Here is a 26,430-nt window from a genome sequence, read left to right on the forward strand (position 1 = left end):
CTCAAAATGACTTCTCACCAACATATCCTTTAGGTTGGTCGATCTTCTCCATCCCATCAATATATTGGGTTGCAATTTCTGGCCTAGATCCACATCTGTAAGAACTATAGGCCACTTGTCCTGGATAATTCTACTGATGGCTTGCCATTCTTGGCAAAAATTGCAAATGAATCTTACCATTCCCTGACCCTTGTCCTTTGTTTTATTTTGTGGGTATATAAGGGTATCCGTGTTGATGTTCTTAGTATAATACATTGCTTTTTTAATGCTTCTGTGACTATATCCTTTTTTACGAAGTCTAGTTGCTAGTTCTTGACATCTAACCTTAAAATCTGCATTATTGGAGCAATTCCATCTAAGGCGGAGAAATTCCCCTTTGGGAATATTACGAATGGTAGGGCGAAAATGAGAGCTATCACAATGTAAGAGACTGTTGGTTGCTGTCTTTTTTCTATGAAGATCTGTACTGAGTTCACAGTTCACATCTTTTGAGATTGTAAGGTCCAAGAATGTCATCCGATGGTTATCCATATCCATGGTTAATCTCAAATTGAACTCATTGTGAATAAGTGTGTTGACAAACATCTCAAGCTGTCTCTCCATTCCAGTCCACATCATGAATATATAATCTATATATTGTAGCCACAAGCTGACATATTGTGTATGTTCTTCATTGCTTTCACTGAAAACAATTTCCCGTTCCCACCACCCTAAATAGATGTTAGCAACCTATAGTTCTGCGCATGCCTAAAGTGAAAAACATTAATGGTGCTTTGATGATCAATTGCATTCTAAAGCATGGCATCTCTGCAGTTTTGTAATGGGTTTGAATTTAGTGAATCTGTGAGATACAATCCCAGTGGGAAATCACAGCCAAACTGCTGGGATTTCATACCTGCCACTTAGTAAATTTACTGTCTCAGTAAAAGGTGGCTAATTTTCCCATGTGCCTCTTCCATAACCCTTACCAGAGCTGACTTTCATGTCTATGTGACTAAAAAATAAAAGAGATCATGGAAAACACAGATTTCATTTAATACAGATGTTCCTAACCGGTTGTGTTGGAGATCTCGCCCTCTGGACACGGGACACAATAGTGACAGCATTTTTGTTGTCTTCTGTTATGAAGTGTTTGATATCCAGGGAAGCAGCTCTCAGCGCACACAGAGCGGGGGATCTGCGGAGATAGATAAATATGTTACATACAGCTCATTGTGTCCAAATTCTTTTTGCCAACTTCATAAGATAATGTTGCTGTTGTTGAAAAATACAAGTATACCTTTCATACGGTACCTTGTAAAGGAGATATATAGGCTTAAGAATGAAATTAACTTTACAATGTTTGTGGAAATATTAAGTAAATCAATAATAAAGGGAAAAAAATTACTTGGTTGGAATATTGAGGGAAGGAGATCTGATGGATGGTTTGAGAATGGTTCTGGAATGAGGAGGATTCAGATCAGTTTCCCAAAGATGAGAAGTCTTACAGGGCTGCTCTTCAAAAGGAACCTGCACAAAGTTTGGACCAGATACCCAGCAGGTTGGGCCCCAGGGTAAGTATCAGATGTGACTGTCATGATTCCAGGTAATGTTTCCAAAACAAGGCCCTCTTTCTTACCTGTCTAGCCGCTTCTCAGATGCCAGCATGCTCTGGCAGCCAGGAGGCATGCAACTATGGTTGTTTCCATGGCAAATTCTGCAAGTGCCATTGTCATGTGTGCACTGTACAGGATTCAGGGTGCAGTGCTGGCATTCCTCATGGCATTGTTCCCACCAGGTCAGAAATGTCAATGGCACAGCATCATGTTATTGAGTCCAGGCCAATCCTGTCCAACAAGGTAATCAGCTGACACTCCAAGCTGGATCTGTCCATGGGTATAAAGCTTCCAGATGAGCAGGGTCTGGGTTGTTAGTGCCATAAGTCACACAACTCTGCATGTGAGCTTTGTAGCTTTGCTCCTCTGTATTCACAGACCCCAAAGCAGGTCATGACTGCTGCTCTTTATCTGTTGGTGATTCCTCTGGTGTTAACTCTGTCTTGGCTCCTTAGCCAGCCATCAAGTCTGATATTCTATATCGGTGCAAGTCTGATTTTCCCTTAACCATCAATACAAGTCCAATATTCCTTAGCCATCGGTGTAAGTCTGATATTCTACAGCCATCTCAGCACAGCACATGATGGGGAATCCGGAGAATACTGGAGCACAGCACATGATGGGGAATCAGGAGACTACTGAAGCACATGATGGGGAATCTGTAGAATACTGGAGCACAGCACATAATAGAGAATCTGTAGAATACTGGAGCACAGCACATGATGGGGAATCTATAGAATACTGGAGCACAGCACATAATGGGGAATCTGTAGAATACTGGAGCACAGCACATGTAGAATAATCAAGAACAGCACATGATGGGGAATCAGGAGAATACTGAAGCACATGATGGGGAATCAGTAGAATACTGGAGCACAGCACATGATGGGAAATCAGTAGAATACTGGAGCACAGCACATGATGGGGAATCAGTAGAATACTGGAGCACAGCACATGATGGGAAATCAGTAGAATACTGGAGCACAGCACATGATGGGGAATTAGTAGAATACTGGAGCACAGCACATGATGGGAAATCAGTAGAATACTGGAGCACCGCACATGGGGAATCAGTAGAATACTGGAGCACAGCACATGATGGGGAATTAGTAGAATACTGGAGCACAGCACATGATAAGGAATCAGTAGAATACTGGACACAGAACATGATGAGAAATCAGTAGAATACTGGAGCACAGCACATGATGGGGAATTAGTAGAATACTGGAGCACAGCACATGACAGGGAATCAGAAGCATACTGGAGCACAGAAAATGATGGGAAATCAGTAGAATACTGGAGCACAGCACATGATGGGGAATCAGTAGAATACTGGAGCACAGCACATGATGCGGAATCTGTAGAACACTGGAGCACAGCACATGATGGGAAATCAGTAGAATATTGGAGCAGAGCACATGATGGGGAATCAGTAGAATACTGGAGCCAAGCACATGATGGGAAATCAGTAGAATACTGGAGCACAGCACATGATGTGGAATCAGTAGAATACTGGAACACAGCCCACTGTGGAAAATTTGTAGACTACTGGAGCACAGCACATGGGGAATCAGTAGAATACTGAAGCACAGCACATGATGGGGAATCAGTAGAATACTGGAGCACAGCACATGATTGGGTATCAGTAGAATACTGGAGCACAGCACATGTGGAATCAGTAGAATATTGGAGCACAGCCCATGATTGGGTATCAGAAAAATACTGGAGCACAGCACATGATGGGAAATCAGTAGAATACTGGAGCACAGCACATGATGGGAAATCAGTAGAAAACTGGAGCACAGCACATGGGGAATCAGTAGAATACTGGAGCACAGCACATGACGGGGAATCAGTAGAATACTGGAGCACAGAACATGATGGGGAATCAGTAGAATACTGGAGCACAGCACATGACGGAGAACCTGTAGAATACTGAAATCTATAATATACTGGAGCACATCTCATGATGTGAAATCAGTAGAATACTGAAGCTCTGCACACAATGAAGAATCAGAATATTGGAGCACAGCACATGATGTGAAATCAGTAGAATACTGAAACTCCGCACACAATGAAGAATCAGAATATTGGAGCACAGCACATGATGTGAACTCAGTAGAATACTGAAGTTCCACACACAATGAAGAATCAGAATTTTAGAGCACAACACATGTTGAGGAATCAGTAGAAAAGTGGAGTACAGCACATGATGAGGAATCAGTAGAATACTGAAGCTCCGCACACAATGAAGAATCAAAATATTGGGGCACACCACATGATGGGAAATCAGTTGAATAATGGAACACAGCACATGATTGGGTATCAGTAGAATACTGGAGCACAGCACATGATGGGGAATCAGTAGAATACTGGAGCACAGTACATGATTGGGTATCAGTAGGATTTTGGAGCAGAATACATGATGAGGAGTCAGAATACTGGAGCACAACACATGATGAGGAATCAGAAGAATACTGGAGCACAACACATGATGGGGAATCAGTAGAATACTGTAGCACAGCACATGATGGGGAATCAGTAGAATACTGGAGCACAGCACATGGTGAATCAGTAGAATACTGGAGCACAGCACATGTTGGGGAATCTGTAGAATTCTGGAGCACAGCACATGATGGGGAATTAGTAGAATACTGGAGCACAGCACATGATTGGGTATCAGTAGAATACTGGAGCACAGCACATGGGGAATCAGTAGAATACTGGAGCACAGCACATGATTGGGTATCAGTAGAAAACTGGAGCCCAGCACATGATGGGAAATCAGTAGAATACTGGAGCACAGCACATGGGGAATCAGTAGAATACTGAAGCACAGCACATGATGGGGAATCAGTAGAATACTGGAGCACAGCACATGATTGGGTATCAGTAGAATACTGGAGCACAGCACATGTGGAATCAGTAGAATATTGGAGCACAGCCCATGATTGGGTATCAGAAAAATACTGGAGCACAGCACATGATGGGAAATCAGTAGAATACTGGAGCACAGCACATGATGGGAAATCAGTAGAAAACTGGAGCACAGCACATGGGGAATCAGTAGAATACTGGAGCACAGCACATGATGGGGAATCAGTAGAATACTGGAGCACAGAACATGATGGGGAATCAGTAGAATACTGGAGCACAGCACATGACGGAGAACCTGTAGAATACTGAAATCTATAATATACTGGAGCACATCTCATGATGTGAAATCAGTAGAATACTGAAGCTCTGCACACAATGAAGAATCAGAATATTGGAGCACAGCACATGATGTGAAATCAGTAGAATACTGAAACTCCGCACACAATGAAGAATCAGAATATTGGAGCACAGCACATGATGTGAACTCAGTAGAATACTGAAGTTCCGCACACAATGAAGAATCAGAATTTTAGAGCACAACACATGTTGAGGAATCAGTAGAAAAGTGGAGTACAGCACATGATGAGGAATCAGTAGAATACTGAAGCTCCGCACACAATGAAGAATCAAAATATTGGGGCACACCACATGATGGGAAATCAGTTGAATAATGGAACACAGCAGATGATTGGGAATCAGTAGAATACTGGAGCACAGCACATGATGGGGAATCAGTAGAATACTGGAGCACAGTACATGATTGGGTATCAGTAGGATTTTGGAGCAGAATACATGATGAGGAGTCAGAATACTGGAGCACAACACATGATGAGGAATCAGAAGAATACTGGAGCACAACACATGATGGGCAATCAGTAGAATACTGTAGCACAGCACATGATGGGGAATCAGTAGAATACTGGAGCACAGCACATGGTGAATCAGTAGAATACTGGAGCACAGCACATGTTGGGGAATCTGAAGAATACTGGAGCACAGCACATGAAGGGGAATTAGTAGAATACTGGAGCACAGCACATGATTGGGTATCAGTAGAATACTGGAGCACAGCACATGATTGGGTATCAGTAGAATACTGGAGCACAGCACATGGGGAATCAGTAGAATACTGGAGCACAGCACATGATTGGGTATCAGTAGAATACTGGAGCACAGCACATGATGGGAAATCAGTAGAATACTGGAGCATAGCACACGGGGAATCAGTAGAATACTGGAGCACAGCACATGATTGGGTATCAGTAGAATACTGGAGCACAGCACATGTGGAATCAGTAGAATATTGGAGCACAGCACATGATGGGAAATCAGTAGAATACTGGAGCACAGCACATGATGGGGAATCAGTAAAATACTGGAGCACAGCACATGGGGAATCAGTAGAATACTCGAGCACAGCACATGATTGGGTATCAGAAGAATACTGGAGCACAGCACATGATGGGAAATCAGTAGAATACTGCAGCACAGCACATGGGGAATCAGTAGAATACTGGAGCACAGCACATGATGGGGAATCAGTAGAATACTGGAGCACAGCACATGATTGGGTATCAGTAGAATACTGGAGCACAGCACATGGGGAATCAGTAGAATATTGGAGCACAGCACATGATGGGAAATCAGTAGAATACTGGAGCACAGCACATGATGGGGAATCAGTAGAATACTGGAGCATAGCACATGGGGAATCAGTAGAATACTGGAGCACAGCAAATGATGGGGAATCAGAATACTGGAGCACAGCACATGATTGGGTATCAGTAGAATACTGGAGCACAGCACATGATTGGGAATCAGTAGAATACTGGAGCACAGCAAATGATGGGGAATCAGTAGAATACTGGAGCACAGCACATGATGGGGAATCAGTAGAATACTGGAGCACAGCACATGGGGAATCAGTAGAATACTTGAGCACAGCACATGATGGGGAATCAGTAGAATATTGAAGCACAGCACATGACTGGGTATCAGTAGAATCCTGGAGCTCAGCACATGGGGAATTAGTAGAATACTGGAGCACAGCACATGATGGGGAATCAGTAGAATACTGGAGCACAGCACATGATGGGGAATCAGTAGATTACTGGAGCACAGCACATGATGGGGAATCAGTAGAATACTGGAGCACAGCACATGATGGGGAATCAGGAGAATACTGGAGCACAGCACATGATTGGGTATCAGTAGACTACTGGAGCACAGCACATGATGGGGAATCAGTAGAATAGTGGAGCACATCACATGATTGGGTATCAGTAGAATACTGGAGCACAGCACATGGGGAATCAGTAGAATACTGGAGCACAGCACATGATGGGGAATCAGGAGAATACTGGAGCACAGCACATGGGGAATCAGTAGAATACTGCAGCACAGCACATGATGGGGAATCAGTAGAATACTGAAGCACAGCACATGGGGAATCAGTAGAATACCGGAGCACAGCACATGTTGGGAAATCAGTAGAATACTGGAGCACAGCACATGATGGGGAATCAGTAAAATACAGGAGCACAGCACATGATTGGGTATCAGTAGAATACTGGAGCACAGCACATGATGGGAAATCAGTAGAATACTGGAGCACAGCACATGGGGAATCAGTAGAATACTGGAGCACAGCACATGATGGGGAATCAGTAGAATACTGGAGCACAGCACATGATTGGGTATCAGTAGAATACTGGAGCACAGCACATGGGGAATCAGTAGAATATTGGAGCACAGCACATGATGGGAAATCAGTAGAATACTGGAGCACAGCACATGATGGGGAATCAGTAGAATACTGGAGCACAGCACATGGGGAATCAGTAGAATACTCGAGCACAGCACATGATGGGGAATCAGAATACTGGAGCACAGCACATGATTGGGTATCAGTAGAATACTGGAGCACAACACATGATGGGGAATCAGTAGAATACTGGAGCACAGCACATGATGGGAAATCAGTAGAATAAAGGAGCACAGCACTTGCTGGGGAATCAGTAGAATACTGGAGCACCGCACATGATTGGGTATCAGTAGAATACTGGAGCACAGCACATGATGGGGAATCAGTAGAATACTGGAGCACAGCACATGATTGGGTATCAGTACAATACTGGAGCACAGCACATGATGGGGAATCAATAGAATACTGGAGCAGAGCACATGATGGGGAATCAGTAGAATATTGGAGCACAGCACATGATTGGGTATCAGTAGAATACTGGAGCACAGCACATGGGGAATCAGTAGAATACTGGAGCAGAGCACATGATGGGGAATCAGTAGAATACTGCAGCACAGCACATGATGGGGAATCAGTAGAATACAGGAGCACAGCACATGGGGAATCAGTAGAATACTGGAGCACAGAACATGTTGGGGAATCAGTAGAATACTGGAGCACAGCACATGTGGAATCAGTAGAATACTGGAGCACAGCACATGATGGGGAATCAGTAGAATACTGGAGCACAGCACATGATTGGGTATCAGTAGAATACTGGAGCACAGCACATGGGGAATCAGTAGAAGATTGGAGTACAGCACCTGATGGTGAATCAGTAGAATTCTGGAGCACAGCACATGATGGGTAATTAGTAGAATACTGGAGCACAGCACACAATGAGGAATTTGTAGAATATTGGAGCACATCACACAATGAGGAATCAGTAGAATACTGGAGCACAGCACATATTTGGGAATCTGTAGAATACTGGAGCACAGCACATGGGGAATCAGTAGAATACTGGAGCACAGCACATGATGGGGAATCTGTAGAACACTGGAGCACAGCACATGATGGGGAATTAGTAGAATACTGGAGCACATCACACAATGAGGAATTAGTAGAATATTGGACCACATCACACAATGAGGAATCAGTAGAATACTGGAGCACAGCACATGTTGGGGAATCTGTAGAATACTGGAGCACAGCACACAATGAGGAATTAGTAGAATATTGGAACACAGCACACAATGAGGAATCAGTAGAATACTGGAGCACAGCACATGTTGGGGAATCTGTAGAATACTGGAGCACAGCACACAATGAGGAATTAGTAGAATATTGGAGCACAGCACACAATGAGGAATCAGTAGAATATTGGAGCCCAGCACACAATGAGGAATCAGTAGAATATTGGAGCACATCACACAATGGGCAATCAGTAGAATATTGGAGCACATCACACAATGAGGAATCAGTAGAATACTGGAGCACATCACATGATGAGGTATCATTTGAATACTGGAGCACAGCACATGTTGGGGAATCTGTAGAATACTGGAGCACAGCACACAATGAGGAATCAGTAGAATATTGGAGCACATCACACAATGAGGATTCAGTAGAATATTGGAGCACATCACACAATGAGGAATCAGTAGAATATTGGAGCACATCACACAATGAGGAATCAGTAGAATACTGGAGCACAGCACATGATGGTGATTCAGTAGAATACTGGAGCACAGCACTTGATCAGGAATCAGAAAAAGACTGGAACACTACATGATGGGTAATCAGTAAAACACTAGAGCACAGCATGGTTAAGCATCAATTATTCAGTTGAGCAAATCATTTAAATGTATCTTTCAAAGGGGAGAATGGTGCTGCCTTTAATTGCCATAATAAAGATGGCAGCATGCATTACTCTCATCCAACTCTACTACTATGGACCCAGTGATCTTACCAAGAAGGATATTAGTACTCTGGAACAATTAGGTACAAACCATGGACTAATGCAAGACAGATTGGAGGGATGAGGGTAGCCCCTCTCAGATAATGATTTAGTTGACTTTCAAAATTATAGTAGTGTTATTCTAAAGCTAGAAATTAGGGGTGTTAAACTGGTCCAGAGTGACCAGGTTTTATAGAAGAAATTAGAAATATTTTTATAAATCTTTTTACCGAAGCATGACATACAGTAGTGTTACAAGTATAACAAAGTGTTCATGGCAGAAATTAGACAAAGATACAAAAAATAGTAGCATGATAAGAAAAATCTGTCCAATAACCAAAGTAAGAAATACAACATATAAAAAATGTAATACATATGGAAACAATCTGTGAAGCAAATGACAATTATGAAGAATACGATAGAGACTATACGCATCAAACAGTTTTCTAATTTTTTTCCAATCCAAATAAACATGACTATCCCTGGTTTGAAGACCAGAGAGGGTCGGGCACATCTCAAACAAAGGTTACAAATGAAATGCAAAAAATACTGCATCCAACTCACCTGCAAGTGAGAGGAAGAGTGCAAAATAATACAGTGAAGGAGTCTCAATTGCTGAGGGACAATAACAAAATTAATAGTAGACTTACATAGAGACAGAGGTTCTTACATGTATATAATGAAAATACCACAGCAGAAAAGTTCTGAATTCCAAGGCAAATAGGTCATTGTGTAAGTGAGGGAGGAAAACAGGCAAGACGTGTGTCAAACACAACGATGATATTAGTTGTCAATTGTCATAGTCATAATAATAAATTTAGGTCCAATAGGAGAGGGGCAATGTAGCGAAAGGAACTAGCAATCTATTTATGTGACAGCACCTAAAAGGCCCTGAAACATGGATGATATAAACCAGGCTTGCCTACCCTCCCGATTTGGTCGGGAGCCTCCCGAATATCGGGTGCCGCTTCCGACCCCCGGAAATGCAGGCAAGCCTCCCGGCTGCCGCCTACCCCCCCAGACTAATAGTAAAAACCCCCGCTGGCGGGGGGCCCGATGACGCGATTTGCGCTGAATTGCGTCATCGTGGCTCCGCCCCCTGCTTCACAATGTCTTTTTTCCGGCATTGTGAAGAGAGGGCGGGGCCACGATGACTCGATCGTGCGGTCACGCCCCCGGCCCCGCCCCGAAAACGGCATCATAGCCCGGCCACGCCCCCCACACAATGCAGGCATTCAGCTCCCTCCTGGAAGGAGGGAGCTGAATGTCGGCAACTATGATATAAACACAATACGAGGGCACAAAGGGGAAAAGCTGCATATCCTAAGGAATGCCATAGAGTGTTGACATTTTGGTAAACTAGTGCAGAACAAGAAAACAGTGTCAAAGAGACAGTTGTAAAGTTTTTGGAGACATTATCTCTGTCCCCATCATCCAAGAATAGTTCTGTCGCAGGCCAAGAACTATTCTTAAAACTTAGGTCCCAAGGGCAGAAGTAAGCCAGTTTGTCAATTTTCACAGATTAAACAGATGGGAAATGTCTCCATGACCCCCCTCCCTCTCAGTGGGTAATAAGTAGGCATTGTCCTCACACAATATGTTCGACAACCAGTTCAGGGCTGAGATTTTAGTTAATGCAGGGGGAAATGGGTTAGAGAAAGTCTGCACCAGAACACAGGTGGAAACCTCTACAGATCTTTCATTGACAAGGTGAGCAGTGGATGGTGACTGTAAATCAGTGGGTACAATTGCCAATACTACCAGGCCATGTCTGGGTCAGGCTGAGGAACAAAAGAAACATTGGAATCATCTACCTCCTATTCCCATGAATCATGGCCATCTGGATGATCAGCGAAAGGGTCAAGACAAGGTCAAAAGAGGACAGTAACTCTGTACCAATGCTTCAGCCATCAGTGAATTATTCAAATTTGACATAGTTACACGCAGATGAATTAGACTCAGCGAATAATAAGATAGAAAAATAGAGCCACACCAACAGACACAGCAGCGACACCTACAGTATATACTAAATAGTGCAATGAAAGATAAAAAAATAACATTTGTCCTTTCGCCTCTGCTTTTTTCTCTGTACACAAATGACTGCACCTCTAGTGAACCATCTGTGAAACTCCTGAAATTTGTGGACGATACTACAATTATAGGCCTCATCAAGGATGGTGGTGAGTCCGCCTATAGAAGGGAGGTTGAACGGCTGACCCTTTGGTGTGGTCAGAATCATTTGGAGTTAAATCCACAGAAAACAGTGGAAATGATAGTGGATTTTAGGAGGCAACCGTCCGTGATGTCTCCTGTTGTTATCCGTGATACGGTTGTGTCTGTGGTAGATTCCTTTAGGTTTTTGTGTTCGGTGCTTTCATGGGACCTGAAATGGGGGTCTAATGTAGACGCCATTGTGAAGAAGGCCCAGCAGAGATTGTATATTTTGCATTAAATACACACACACAGGAAATGGGAGGGGCTGTGCTGCACATCCTAATATTAAACATGATAATAGGTGCTACCATGCTGAGACCTATAGTTCTCCTCCCCCCTTCTTTTTTCCTGTAGAACTACAGGTCTCAGCATGGTAGGACCTATTATCATGTTTAATATTATGTGCAGCCAAGTCCCTAATTTTTCCTGTGTGTGTATTTAAGGTACATTTTGAAGGTGAGACCCCTTCTCTTTTAGGCTAGAACTCCACCTACTTGCCCCAGGTGATTGTAATTGGTATGGGTCCTTGCATTACAGTACACACATCTAATGGGCCCTATGATAGGTAAGTCCTAGATAAATTAATTAGTGTGTCAGTATTAGAGATGTTAGGGACCCACCTATATAAGGTTTGCCGTGATGTGGCAGGTGGGCAAACATCTTTGGCCAAACATGTACTAAGAAACCTTACATTTAAAACCATGTTAATTATTGCAGTTTAATATAGATTCTTTGATCATTAGATTTCTTAGTGCTTATAGCGTGCACCTGCTCCTCCCCCCCATTGTATATTTTGCATCAGCTTAGGAAGTTTAATCTGCCACAGGAATTGTTAATTCTTTTTTATTCAACAATAATTCAGTCTGTTCTTTGTATATCAATTATTGTTTGGTTCTATTACAGAACCGGAGAAGAACAGACTTCAAAAAGTAGTTAGGGCTGCGGAAAATATTATTGGTATTGACCTTCCTTCTCTTCAAGAATTATACTTGACCAGAATCAGTAGGCGAGCTGGTAACATTATCATATAAAAAGATAAATCAAGAGCTTGAAATTGGATAGTGTAACAAATGTGTAGCATAATACCTGTAAAACAGAAGGTGGTTAAATGATGTTTATAGCCACTTTTGTAGATTTGTAGGACAAGCAGTCTATGGGGTTCCTATATAAGCTGTTCAGTGTCCTTGCGGTGGAAGGTAGCACCATCTTACTGCGGTGCAGGGATAAACGATCTGTCTGTTTGATGTTGTGGTCCTGGAGCATGTCCTTCACGTGTGCTGTGTCCAAAGCTTTCCAACGCATTTCAGGCACATATGCCCTTTGTCAAGGATAGCAATGGTGAGCAGTGATCTCCTTTTATTCAGAAAAACTTTATTGATTAGACAAAATGGAAATAACCTGGATTTCCTAATTAAAGAAGGCAGTAACCATGTGTTGTTTCTTAACATGGTTACAAATGAGGTATTGAGCTTTAAATGTGTAAATGTAATTGTAATAAAATATAATATTGGTAAAAACAAATAATAATGATTATGTAAATATAATGGAATGATTTGAACAATTAAATAGAGGTATATGTAGTTAATAAATTTAAAGAAATGCTTTAAATTCAATATCAATGTTTAGTCCATTCGGTTGCAGAGTCTGCATATGATAAATCCATTCGGTTTCTTTTTTCTTCAAAGTTTGTATTATGTCTCCTCCTCACCAATGTTGGGAAATTTTTTGAATTCCAATGAATTTTAAATTGGTGGGATCTTTATTATGAAAATCTGAATAGCGCTTAGATACACTGTGGGTTTGTAATCCTTTTTTAATATTAAAAATATGTTCTGCAATTCTGGTCTTCATTTTTCTTTTGGTTTGGCCGATGTATTGGTAGCCACATTCACATTCTAGCATGTAAATGAGGTCCTCTGTTTCACATGAAATCCTATCTTTTATGTTATATACTTGTTTTGTGACGTTAGATGTAAAAGTTGTTGTTGGTTGAGTAGTTCTCTTTTTTGTGGTTCTACATGGCAAACCAGTTTAGGCAGGGGAAACATCCTCTTCTTTCATTGACTTTGTTCTTAGATTTTGTCGTTTCGGTGAAGCTATTTACCAATTCTTGTCACAAGTTATTTGCTGTTTTGTATATTATTTGAAGTTTGTCTTTTAAAAATGGTTTAAGTTGACTGTCCAGATGGAGTATTTGCCAATGTTTTCTAAGTATGGATTCAAATACGTAATGCTGACTGTTGAATTGAGTTATGAAAGCCACATCAAATTTTTCTTGATTTTGTTTGTTTTTATACTATATAATTTCTTTTATGTCCATTTCGGCAATTTTTTCTATTTCTTTCTGTAGTGTTTGTTCATGGTATACTTTTGCTGGAATTTTATTTTCATCTATTTACTCTGTTGGAGGAAGGTTTCTTGTTGAGAACAGTTTATCCTTAGCTGCCTAAACTGGCCTCCAGGAATGTTTTGTAGCCAATTTTTGTGATGGTTGCTGGTTTGTGAAAGTGTGTTATTTCCACTCACTTGTTTTATATGATTTTTCATCTGTATCTTGTTGTATGATGGAGATTTCTAAATCCAAGTATATTATTTTTTCTTTGCTTGTTGTGAAAGTGAATTCCAATCCAAAAGTGTTGTTGTTTGTATATGTAATGAATTCTTTGAGTTCGTGTTCCGATCCATCCCAGACAAAGATGACATCGCCTATATATATTTTCTAAAAGATTAGACGGTTTGTATGTGGGTTATCATTCCAGATTTGTTCTTCTTCCCACCCAGCTATGAATAGATTAGCGTAGCTATGTGCGAAAGACAAACCCATAGCGGTTCCTTTGGTTTGGTTGAAAAATGTCCCTTGATTCCAAAATTAATTGCGGTGTAAAATATATTCAATGCAGTTCATAATGAAATTGATTTGAGTATTAGGTAGAGTTGTATTCTGTGATAGAAAGGATCTAGTTGCGTCATATCCAATATCATGTGCTATACATGTGTATAAAAAGCATACATCGCTTGTACAGTGTGTGTATTCTTCTTTCCATTGAATCTTTTCTAACTCTTGGAGGATATGCAGGTGTCTTTTAGATAACTTTTCTGAGTTTGTACAAGATCTTGCACGTGGGAGTCTATATATTGAGACAGGTTTGATGACAATGATCCTATGCCGGATACAATAGGCAAGCCCGGGGGGTTATTTGGGTCTTTGTGAAGTTTAGGGAGCTGATAGAATGTAGGTATTTTGGGATGCTCAACATACAAAAAGGTGTGTTCCTTTTTTGTTAAAATTCCTATTTGTAATCCCTCGTCCAGTATTTTTTTCAATTCTTTTTGATATTTCAAAGTTGGACCCCCTTCCAAGCATTCATACGTGGTGTTATCTGATAGTAGATTTATGACTTCTCTTTCATTGTTCTCTTTATCTACTATCACTAGTCCTCCTCCTTTGTCCACGGGTTTTAGGACTAATGAGGTATGGTTTTTTAATTCCTTTAATGCCTGTCTTTCTTCTTTTGTTAAGTTTTATTTTTTCTTTTCAATTCCTGTGATAGTTCTAATGTCCTTTTCCATGAGCTTTTGGAAGGTTTCTATATGTGCTCCCTTAATGTGTGATGGAAAGAAAGTAGATGTAGGTTTAAACTCACTATGAGAAAATGAATTGTATGTGATACCTTTCCTTATCTGAAAAAAATTCTTTATGCAAAGTCTCCTTATGAACTTCTGTGTGTCGATAAAGACATCAAATTGTTTGGCGTTAGAGTGAGGTGAGAATTTTTCTCCTTTTCTAAGGAAAGAGATCTGATGTTTCATTAAGATTTTACTACTAAGATTGTAGATTCCATCTGTTTCTTGATTTAATGGTGTTTCTATTGTTCTTTTCTTATGTTTTCCCACCTCTGACACCCCTTCTCCTGGTGAGAGAATGGCACGTTTCTTTTTCAACTGTTTCCGTTGTTCTTTTTTGGGTGGTGCTTTTGTGTCATTAGGAATGAAACAAAAGGATGTTTAAACTGCCTAAACTGTTTGCCATGTAGAACCACAAAAAAGAGAACTACTCAACCAACAACAACTTTTACATCTAACATCACAAAACAAGTGTATAACATAAAAGATAGGATTTCATGTGAAACAGAGGACCTCATGTACATGCTAGGATGTGAATGTGGCTACCAATACATCGGCCAAACCAAAAGAAAAATGAAGACCAGAATTACAGAACATATTTTTAATATTAAAAAAGGATTACAAACCCACAGTGTATCTAAGCGCTATTCAGATTTTCATAATAAAGATCCCACCAATTTAAAATTCATTGGAATTCAAAAAATCTCCTAACATTGGTGAGGAGAAGACATAACAAAAACTTTGAAGAAAAAAGTAACCGAATGGATTTATCATATGCAGACTCCGCAACCGAATGGACTAAACATTGATATTGAATTTAAAGCATTTCTTTAAATTTATTAAATACATATACCTCTATTTTATTGTTCAAATCATTCCATTTTATTTACTTAATCATTATTACTTGTTTTTACCAATATTATATTTTATTACAATACAGTACACTTACATTTTTAAAGCTCAATACCTCATTTGTAACCATATTAAGAAACAACACATGGTTACCGCCTTCTTTAATTAGGAAATCCAGGTGATTTTCATTTTGTCTAATCAATAAAGTTTTTTCTGAATAAAAGGAGATCACTGCTCACTATTGCTATCCTTAACAAAGGGCATATGTGCCTGAAATGTGTTGGAAAGCTTTGGACAAAGCACATGTGAAAGACATGCTCCAGTACCGCAACGCCAACAGATGGATCGTTTATTCCTGCACCGCAGTAAGTGGAAGACTAAGTGAACATACACGTAAAGGGAACCAGCTGGCAACACTGCTGTGAAGATTGGAAGGTAAGCAGACATAGGGAAAGTTAGTTACGAGTGCTACCTTCCACTGCAAGGACGCTGATCTGGCTTATATCGGAACCCCATAGATTGCTTGTCCTACAAATCTACAAAAGTGGCTATAAACATCATTTAACCACCTTCTGTTTTACAGGTATTGTGCTACACATTTGTTACACTATCCAATTTCAAGTGCTTGATTTATCTTTTATATCGTTTTTAAAAATTTGTGAACAAGCAGCTTTTGTTTTTCTTTCATATATGCCTCATTAGTGCAGTAATTATAACACTAATACTATAATGAGCTGGTAACATTGCTGCAGATCACGCACATCCAGGCTGTCATCTGTTCCAATTGCTACCCTCTGGCAGGCATTATAGGTCACAACGGGTAAAAACTTCCAGACATTTGAACAGCTTTTTTCCACAGGCTGTTACTGTGTTAAATAGATGAGGAATGTAGGAGGTGGTAGGTAACTGGTATTGTGGTGTGGTTGTTTGGTATTGTTGTGCTTTTATATGAGTTTTACAGGGGAGTGTTAATCTGGAACTAATTCCATGTATATTTATGTATTTATGTATGTATACTTGGCCAATAAAGCTGAATCTATATTTCAGGCTGCAATGACCAATAATGGGATGTAGATACCATTGTCACGGTTGGAGTCTGAGTATTACCTGACTCAGGTGTTGAAGTGGATTCAGCGGAGACCGGCTTGACTGGAGCCATGGTTGAGGTAAATAGCTCTATTTGCATAAGAATTATATGGCAGTGAGAACTGCTTTTGATGATAAATAATAGGAACAGGTAACACTGGAGTGGAACCAGAGGGAAACTTGGAGGAACCGGACTGGGACTGGCAGGAAGGCTTGCTGAGCTGTATGGGATATCTATAGGCAAACGCAGGGGTGTTTCTGTCTGCCTGGAAACTCCCCTCCCCAGCCCACACCATGACCACAATAGAAATAGTAATATAATGGAATTTTTGCTAGCGCTGCATGTTCTTCTCAGTATCATAAATGAAATAAATAGCACCACCTGTGGATCTTTTAACATGTATCAGCCAGTATATACCTGTGCACCAGTTAGGGGATTTGGAAAACATGCACTGTTAGGGATGCACTGTTATAGAGCCCAATATTTACATATATGTCCAGGGCAGTGCTAGGTTCTTCTGCTGCTCCCCCCAGACTCCCGGACTTGCTCCTATGCCCTAGAATGGTGCCCACATCTAAAATAAAAAACATTCTGCTTAGGCAGGATGGCGTACTGCCGCATTTAATGGGTTACTGTGATCTCTGGTCCTGTATATGCTGGAATTATGACACACAATACACTTCGTATGATGCATATTAAAGCTGGATAAGTGATAATTATGTCCTCTTCATGGACTGGCCACACAGATATCAGTAGGTAGACTTGGTGTGGCTGGGAAGCCGTATGGGGAATGAACTTGGAATTGGCTCTGGACTGGAGTAATGTAGATTGAACTTGGAACTTGGAATAGACTCCAGACTGGAGTAATGTGGAATGAACTTGGAACTTGGAATTGGCTCCAGACTGGAGCAATATGGAATTAACTTGGAACTTGGAGTTGGCTCTAGACTGGAGCAATAAGGAATGAACTTGGAACTTGGTACTTGGATCTGACTCCGGACTGGAGTAGAGTGGAATGGATAACTTGAAACTTGGTTATGACTCCGGACTGGAGTAGAGTGGAATGGATAACTTGGAACTTGGATCTGACTCCGGACTGGAGTAGAGTGGAATGGATAACTTGGAACTTGGAACTTGGATCTGACTCCGGACTGGAGTAGAGTGGAATGGATAACTTGAAACTTGGAACTTGGATCTGACTCCAGATTGGAGTAGAGCCGAATGGGTAACTTGGAACTTGGAACTTGGATCTGACTCTGGACTGGAGTAGAGCAGAACAGGTAACTTGTTACTTGTAACTTAGAACTGACTCGGCACTGGAGTAGCATGGAATGAACTTGGAACTTGGAACTGAATCCGCATTGGAGTAGCGTGGAATGAACTTATAACTTGGAACTGACTCTGCTCTGGAGTAGCGTGGAATGAATGTGTAACTTAGAAGCAAAGGTTTCACACTAGGAACTCAGCAACATAGGTCATGCTGCAGCAGGACCTCTGGATATGCCAGGTATTGCTGTTAGCAGGATTTCTGAATATGCCAGGTATTGCTGTAAGCAGGATTTCTGGATATACCATGTATTGCTGTAAGCAGGATTTCTGGATATACCAGGTATTGCAGTTAGCAGGATTTCTGGATATACCAGGTATTGCAGTTAGCAGGATTTCCAAATGAACTGGTCTAAGAACCAGTAGGAGCAAGAGCCTGGGATACCCTTGTACTCAGAAGTAGCAAGTACTATACACCATGGGAAGTAACGAGATGTTCAGGCCCTGAGTGCTATCAGAGGAGGATCTTTATACTCTGGGTCTAGCAGGAATTGGTGGATACAGTCAGGTGGTCTGGCAGTAGTATTCAGAGTAGTGGAGGGCAAACATATCTGCAGCTCTGAAAGTCAGAACTACACCTGCAATTCCAATCAAGCCTAGCAGTGTTCACAGACAGAGGAGAGCCCAGGTGAATAATCAATGTGGAAAGGAGCTCAGTCCAAATGCAATCACAGAAGTGTTACAGCCAGTATGATTTAGAGCAGATCTCCCAGGTGAATTGCACACACAGATCCACGGGACAGCTGACAGGGGTAAGTCTCAAGGCAAAACATGAAAAACTAGCCAGGGTTGTGACACCATGCAAATAGCCCTAAGAGGGGAGCTGGGTTCCAATTATAGAAGGCAGAATGGGTAAAGGTTGGTAGGGGACAGAGGGAAAAACACAATAGGAGGGTAGGGAAAAGTTTGTTAGTAGGGGAGGTAGACAAATATTGTGGGAATGAGGAGGAATAGCCTCAATGCAGAAGTCCTTTAGCGGTAGGCACTGCCACTCATTGAGCAAGAACTGTCCCAATCAGGAGAAGGGAGACAGCGTGGGTGTAACTACCATAGGTACAAGGGGTGCAGCTGCTATGGGCCCCAGAGCTGAGGGGGCCCCATCTTCCTTGTCACATGGGTGTAACTACCATAGGTACAAGGGGTACAGCTGCTATAGGGCCCCGAGCTGAGGGGGGCCATATCTTCCTTGTCAAAGTTATATGTGTTTTTCACCATTGGGTGGTACATAGGAACCCTTTCCAACTATTGCTATGGGGCTTTCACACAGTTTGAGTTAGAAACTGGAATTGTATGGTGAATGTGGTCACTGGGCGCTACCTTAGAAACTGGTTAAATAATCTCAAAAATAAATCACTTGATAATATTTCAATATATACCACTACTATACAGTTATATTAGCATGCAAATGAATCCACTATTTAGTCAGATGTCATCAAGATCAAAACATGCACATATTTATTATAACAAGGACAATGGTAAAATAAATAAAACTTTGCCAGGGTGGCTGCTTTACCAGATAGTTGGTTAAAATGGGCATTGGTGTTATATTTTGAAGACAGATGACCCGGATCATCTTAGTCCTCTCTGCCACTGCTTTAGCCATCCTGGTTCACAGTGCCCTTTGACCTCCTGGTTGCCAATGCATTTCGGGACTCCCTTGTCCCTTTTTCAGGGCATGGAGGTCTTGTTCTAAAATGTGGCTTTAAAAAGCCTGATCGTCTGTTACTTCCAGGTCCGGTTTGACCGGAAACCGGAAGTTGCGGTCCATCAAGTTTTTCATCCTCCTAGAGCAAAACTATTGTGGTGACTGGGTGGGTTAAGGTCCTATTACGTGTGTCCTCTGCGGACTTTTCCTATCTCCTCTGAAAAAGCCAGAAGTAATGTCATAATGTAGTTCATCCGTGACCGGAAGTGACGTCAATTTGTAGTTTTACCATCACTGGAAGTGTCGTCATTTTGTAGTTTTTGCCGATAAAACAGTTTTCAAACTCTTCTTTCATTCCCAGGAGTTCTTTGTAATAATAGATTCTGAAATAGACAAATTATACACACAAAGTGTGTCCCAATGAGTAGTTAATTTCTAAATGGGTTAATATGAAAGTTTCTTGTACAGTGCATAAGTTTATATTACAATCAAAATAGCTTATAAAGTGCAAAATATTGTATAAAGTGCACTATAGGGGATATTTGAGGATGGAAAGGAAATATTTAAAACTTTTTTAAAAACGTGTGAAGAGTATGTATACAATTATACTTAAGAGAAAGAGAATTATTGCACATATGAACGATATAAAATTACTAATTCCAGAGAAAAAAGATTGCACATATGAATATACAAAGATATAAAAGATATTTAAAAAAGATTTTAAAAAAAGATTTTAAAAAAGATTGTAATGTTATGGAACATTTTACAGAAGCCACTTTAATTCAAAATCTTGATTTAGACCGTTAGGAGACAGGGTTTTTAATCTGTAGATCAGTTTCATCTCTTAATTTGTCTCTACATTCTTGTCTCTCCAGTTTGGTCTGATGTGTTTAATACCCACAAATCTTTTTATGTGTTCAGTGGAACATTGATGTGTTGTTCTAAAATGTTCCGACAGATGGTGGGTCTGTAAACATTTTTCAATGTTCCTCAAATATTCAGCAATTCTAGTTTTTAAGGATCTTGTTGTCCTTCCAATGTCTACGAGGCCAAATTCACATTCCACTAAATACACCACATTGGTAGTGTGGCAGGTTATAAAATCTCTTATTTTAAAATCAACGTCTTTTATGCTAATTGTAAGGTATTTTGAATTTTCTGTTTTTGCTTGTCTGCATCCTAGACAAATTCCACACCTATGAAAACTTTTGGTGCGAATGGGATTTTTTGATGTCTGTGGAAGTTTGCTACGCACCAAATGGTCTTTCAGGTTCCTTGCTTTTTTATCGATGAATTTTGGTTTAGATGGAATAATGTCTTTTAAAAACGAATCTTTACATAATAAGTGCTAGTGTTTCTTGATGATGTTTTCATTGTTGGGTAATCAGTCTTGTCCAAGTACCATGCTACTGCCTCTATTCCTTTTTAATGTTCTATGCATGTGTACAAGGACATTATGTCTCTGGTTACTAAAATCATCTCTGGGTCCCAGTTTATGTTCTGTAGTTTTAGTAATGTGTCACCTTTTAGATACGAGGAATTAATTTTTACGATTGGTTGCAATAACATATCAATTACAGCTGATAAGTTTGATGTGAGACTGTTAGTTCCAGAGTTGATGGGTCTTCCAGGGGGACAACCAACAACCAGAAAATCATTCATCATAGAAGCTATATGGTTCATCCTAAACAATAACTATTTTTACTTTGAAGGTGAGTATTCTATTCAGAAAACCAGAACAGCAATGGGAACAAAGTTCACACTGAGCTATGCCAATTTATTTCTGGGGTACTGGGAAGCCCGCAATATCCATAATGGTGTAGCTCTGGTGGAACATCTTCACGTTTGGCTTTGTTTCATTGATGATGTTTTAATGATTTGGAAAGGGTTGGAAGAAGATTTAAAAACCTTTCTCACCAGCCTCAATTCTAATGAAATGAACATCAACTTATCCTTTGAAAACAGCAGGGAACAAGTACATTTTCTTGACCTGACCATATATATCAAGGATAATAATATACAAACAAAAATATATAATAAACCAACAGATGTGAATACATACATTCCAAGAAACAGTGAGCATCACCAAAATTGGCTTAAGGGGATACCGAAAAGCCAAAAAATAAGAGTCAGAAGGAACTGTAGTGAAGACTCAATATATGGTGAACAAATGGAAAAAATAAAGAAGAACTTCCTGTCCAAAGGATATGATACCACGCAACTCACTACCATAATGGAAGAAACCAAAATGAAGGACATGAATCTACTCATTGAACCACTTAGGAACACATCTGAAGTAGAAAAAAACAAAAATGTTTCAGATTGGGCCTTTATAACCAAGTATGATTCACACCATAAGAAACACTGGCACTTATTATGTAAAGATCAGGTTATAAAAGACATTATTCCATCTAAACCAAAATTCATCTATAAAAAAGCAAGGAACCTGAAAGACCATTTGGTGCATAGCACACTTCCAAAGACATCAAAAAATCCCATTCGCACCAAAGGTTTTCATAGGTGTGGAATTTATTTAGGATGCAGACAAGTAAAAACAGAAAATTCAAAATACACTACAATTAGGATAAGAGATGTTGATTTTAAAATAAGAGATTTTATAACCAGCCACACCACCAATGTGGTGTATTTAGTTGAAATGTGAATGTGGCCTCGTAAACATTGGAAGAACAACAAGATCCTTAAAAACTAGAATTTCTGAACATTTGAGGAACATTAAAAAAGGTTTACAGACCCACCATCTGCCGGAACATTTTAGAATGACACATCAATGTTCCACTGAACACATTAAAAGATTAATGGGTATTAAACACATCAGACCAAACTGGAGAGACAGGAATGTAGAGACAAATTTAGCAATGGAAGAGATGAAGCTGATCTACAGATTAAAAACCCTGTCTCCTAACGGTCTAAATCAAGATTTTGAATTAAAGTGGCTTCTGTAAAATGTTCCATAACATTACAATCTTTTTTAAAATCTTTTTTTAAAATCTTTTTTAAATATCTTTTATATCTTTGTATATTCATATGTGCAATATTTTTTCTCTGGAATTAGTAATTTTATATCGTTCATATGTGCAATAATTCTCTTCCTCTTAAGTTTAATTTTATACATACTCTTCACAAGTTTTAAAAAAAGTTTTAAATATTTCCTTTCCATCCTCAAATATCTGATATAGTGCACTTTATACTATGTTTTGCACTTTATGAGCTATTTTAATTGTAATATAAATTTATGCACTGTACAAGAAACTTTCATATTAACCCATTTAGAAATTTACTACTCATTGGGACACACTTTGTGTGTATAAATTGTCTATTTCAGAATCTATTAATACAAAGAACTCCTGGGAATGAAAAGAAGAGGTTGAAAACTGTGTTATCGGCAAAAACTACAAAATGATGTCACTTACGTTGATGGCAAAACTACAAATTGATGTCACTTCCGGTCACGGATGAACTACAATATGACATTACTTCTGGCTTTTTCAGAGGAGATAGGAAAGGTCCACAGTGGGCACATGTAATAGGACCTTAACCCACCTAGTCACCACAATAGTTTTGCTCTAGGAGGATGAAAAACTTGACGGACCGCAACTTCCGGTTTCCGGTCAAACCGGAACTGGAAGTAACAGATGATCAGGCTATTTAATGCCACATTTTAGAACAAGGCCTCCATGCCCTGAAAAAGGGACAAGGGAGTCCCAAAACGCATTGTCTTCAAAATATAACACCAATGCCCATTTTAACCAACTATCTGGTAAAGCAGCCACCCTGGCAAAGTTTTATTTATTTTACCATTGTCCTTGTTATAATAAATATGTGCATGTTTTGATCTTGATGAAATCTGACTAATTAGTGGATTCATTTGCATGCTGATATAACTGTATAGGAGTGGTATATATTTAAATATTTTCAACTGATTTATCTTTGAGATTGGTTCACCAGTTTCTAAGGTAGCGCCCAGTGACCACGTTCACCATACAATTCATATGCTATATCAGTAAGGTCCAGGGTAGACCTAGAACATTCTTACAGGCTGCTCTCCCTAAGTCAGTGCAGCACATCTGTGTATCCCTAAACATATCCTACTATTTGATACTTTCTACAACCCAATTGGGAAAACACAGCAGCAGCAGCATGTTCAAACACCGCACTACCAGAACAGAAGAAAGTAGGGAAGCATTTAAAATAGACTTTAATAAAGAAGATACAGAGATGACTGATGCCACCTTGGAGAAATATACAATGGAACAGGTTATCCCGAAAGGGTTAAGGATGAAAAAACTCCCATCATTTCAAGACGGAACAGAGAATTTTATCAATGATTGGATACGCATTTGGGACACCTGTTCTTTTTCATTAATGGAACTCATACTAAAAGAGAGGAGAATATAATTAAGAGAAATAAATACAAGAATAGAAGAATTGGAAACCCTAATACAGCCCTTTAATACCTCACCTCTGTTTGAAACACTGGAGGAAGCTGTTTCAGTTAAAATAGCAAAAAACACCAAGGAGCTGATACAGAAAAAACAAAGTAAATTACAAATGGACTTCAACGTCTACAAATTTGGGATAGTTAAAGGACGTAATAAATCCGAATTCTTTAAAGAAAAAGGAAAAGAAGATAGAAGACATAGAAACAACAAAAGTCAGTCACCTCAACCCCAGACAAGAAATAAATCTCTGAAGAAAAAAGAATATCATCACTTCAGACAGAGGAAAACAGAAATAAAAGATAGTCCACTCACTGAAAGGAATGAACCCAGGCAATTCCAAATAATCCAGAAATGGAAAGAAGAAGAACCGCACTATCAGAAAAAAAGATGGGAAAGAAATTACAATCACAGACAATTTTTCAATCATAGACACAACACATATGATTGGGAAAACCAACATCAAGAATATAGAGCAAATAATATTCAACCGCCAAGGAGATTGCACACATCATCATCTAGAGGGTACAACAATAATATCCTCATCTTTTTTTAGGAGAAAGGACATTGGAGAGGAGATTCAAATACCCCAGAAGAACAGAACGGAGGAGGGAATATTGGTAAAGCATGATCAACCAAACCCGAGAACAGTGCGATCTATGAAAGATCACACTGTTATATCAATAAAGTAAATCAGAAAAAGGGGATCCCATGGAGGAAAAAATTATAAAGAGAGACAAAAGATAATGAAAAATTAAAGAAGAGAAAGGAAAAATAAAGAAAGAGAAATAATCGAAAACACCCCAGTGGGAAGAATATTCAATCTGAGTAACAAAACTTTAACAGAAGTGGAAGAAAAAGTTTTATCCAAGGGACTAAAGTTTGCTCCTACTGCAGTTGCGGATGACTTTGAAAAATTTGTGGATATAAAAAAATTCACAAGAAAAATCACACTAAAAAATTTGTTAAAATGAAACGACAGGAAAATTCCGAAGAAGATACAGAATCATCAACCTCAAACCCGCCCCAAGGGAAGTTGAAGAAGAAATCACAGTTTTACCCGACATATATAAAAGGTAATTATATCGACACGTTCAACAAACTTTTCTTAGGAGATCTAGAAGATATTCAGAAAACTGGTGGAAAGAATAATAGAATTAAACATAACCTCACAAAAAAGGAAAGCGATACTATTAAGAGTTTAGGCCAGGACCAGGATATCATGATAAAACCCTGCGACAAGGGAGGGGGAATTGTAGTATTAAATAAAGAATACTATAAAAAGGAAATATACCATCAACTCTCAGATCTTAATACTTGTCAACAATTAAAGTCAGATCCCACGACAAGAATTACAAACAACTTTGGAAAATTATTAAATGACCATCTAGAAGCAGGCGGCATTACGAAAGAAGAATTCCATTATATGGCAGTGGATAACACTATGGTACCATCAATATACATCTTACCCAAAGTACACAAGGATCCCGTAAATCCTTTACTCAACAACCAGAAAATCATTCATCATAGAAGCTATACGGTTCATCCTAAACAATAACTATTTTTACTTTGAAGGCGAGTATTATATTGAGAAAACCGGAACAGTAATGGGAACACAGTTCGCACTGAGCTATTCCAATTTATTTATGGGGTACTGGGAAGCCCACAATATCCATAATGGCATAGCTCTGGTGGAAAATCTTCACATTTGGCTTACTTTCATTGATGATGTTTTAATGATTTGGAAAGGGTGGGAAGATTTAAGAACCTTTCTCACCAGCCTCAAATCTAATGAAATTAACATCAACTTATCCTTTAAAAACAACAGGGAACAAGTCAATTTTCTTGACCTGACAATATATATCAAGGATAATAATATACAAACAAAAATATATAATAAACCAACAGATGTGAATACATACATTACAAAAAACAGTGAGCATCACCAAAATTGGCTTAAGGGGATACTGAAAAGCCAATTAATAAGAGTCAGAAGAAACTGTAGTGAAGACTCAATATGTGGTAAACAAATGGAAAAAATGAAGAACTT

At 39.6% G+C, this 26,430-nt stretch overlaps 1 protein-coding gene across 1 annotated transcript in view; it reads right to left on the reverse strand.

Annotated features, from left to right (window-relative positions):
• LOC148453889 (vomeronasal type-2 receptor 26-like) overlaps nt 1-26,430 on the reverse strand; it is a 131,360-nt gene that overhangs the window by 40,044 nt on the left and 64,886 nt on the right. Inside the window, exon 4 of the mRNA XM_088461555.1 lies at nt 1,054-1,177. Within this exon, the coding sequence (XP_088317681.1) occupies nt 1,054-1,177 (124 nt within the window). The remainder of the gene's footprint in view (nt 1-1,053; nt 1,178-26,430) is intronic.

This window comes from Taudactylus pleione, unplaced genomic scaffold (assembly GCF_031769625.1).
Source record: "Taudactylus pleione unplaced genomic scaffold, aTauple2 ptg001066l, whole genome shotgun sequence".
Taxonomy (NCBI): Eukaryota; Metazoa; Chordata; class Amphibia; order Anura; family Myobatrachidae; genus Taudactylus; species Taudactylus pleione.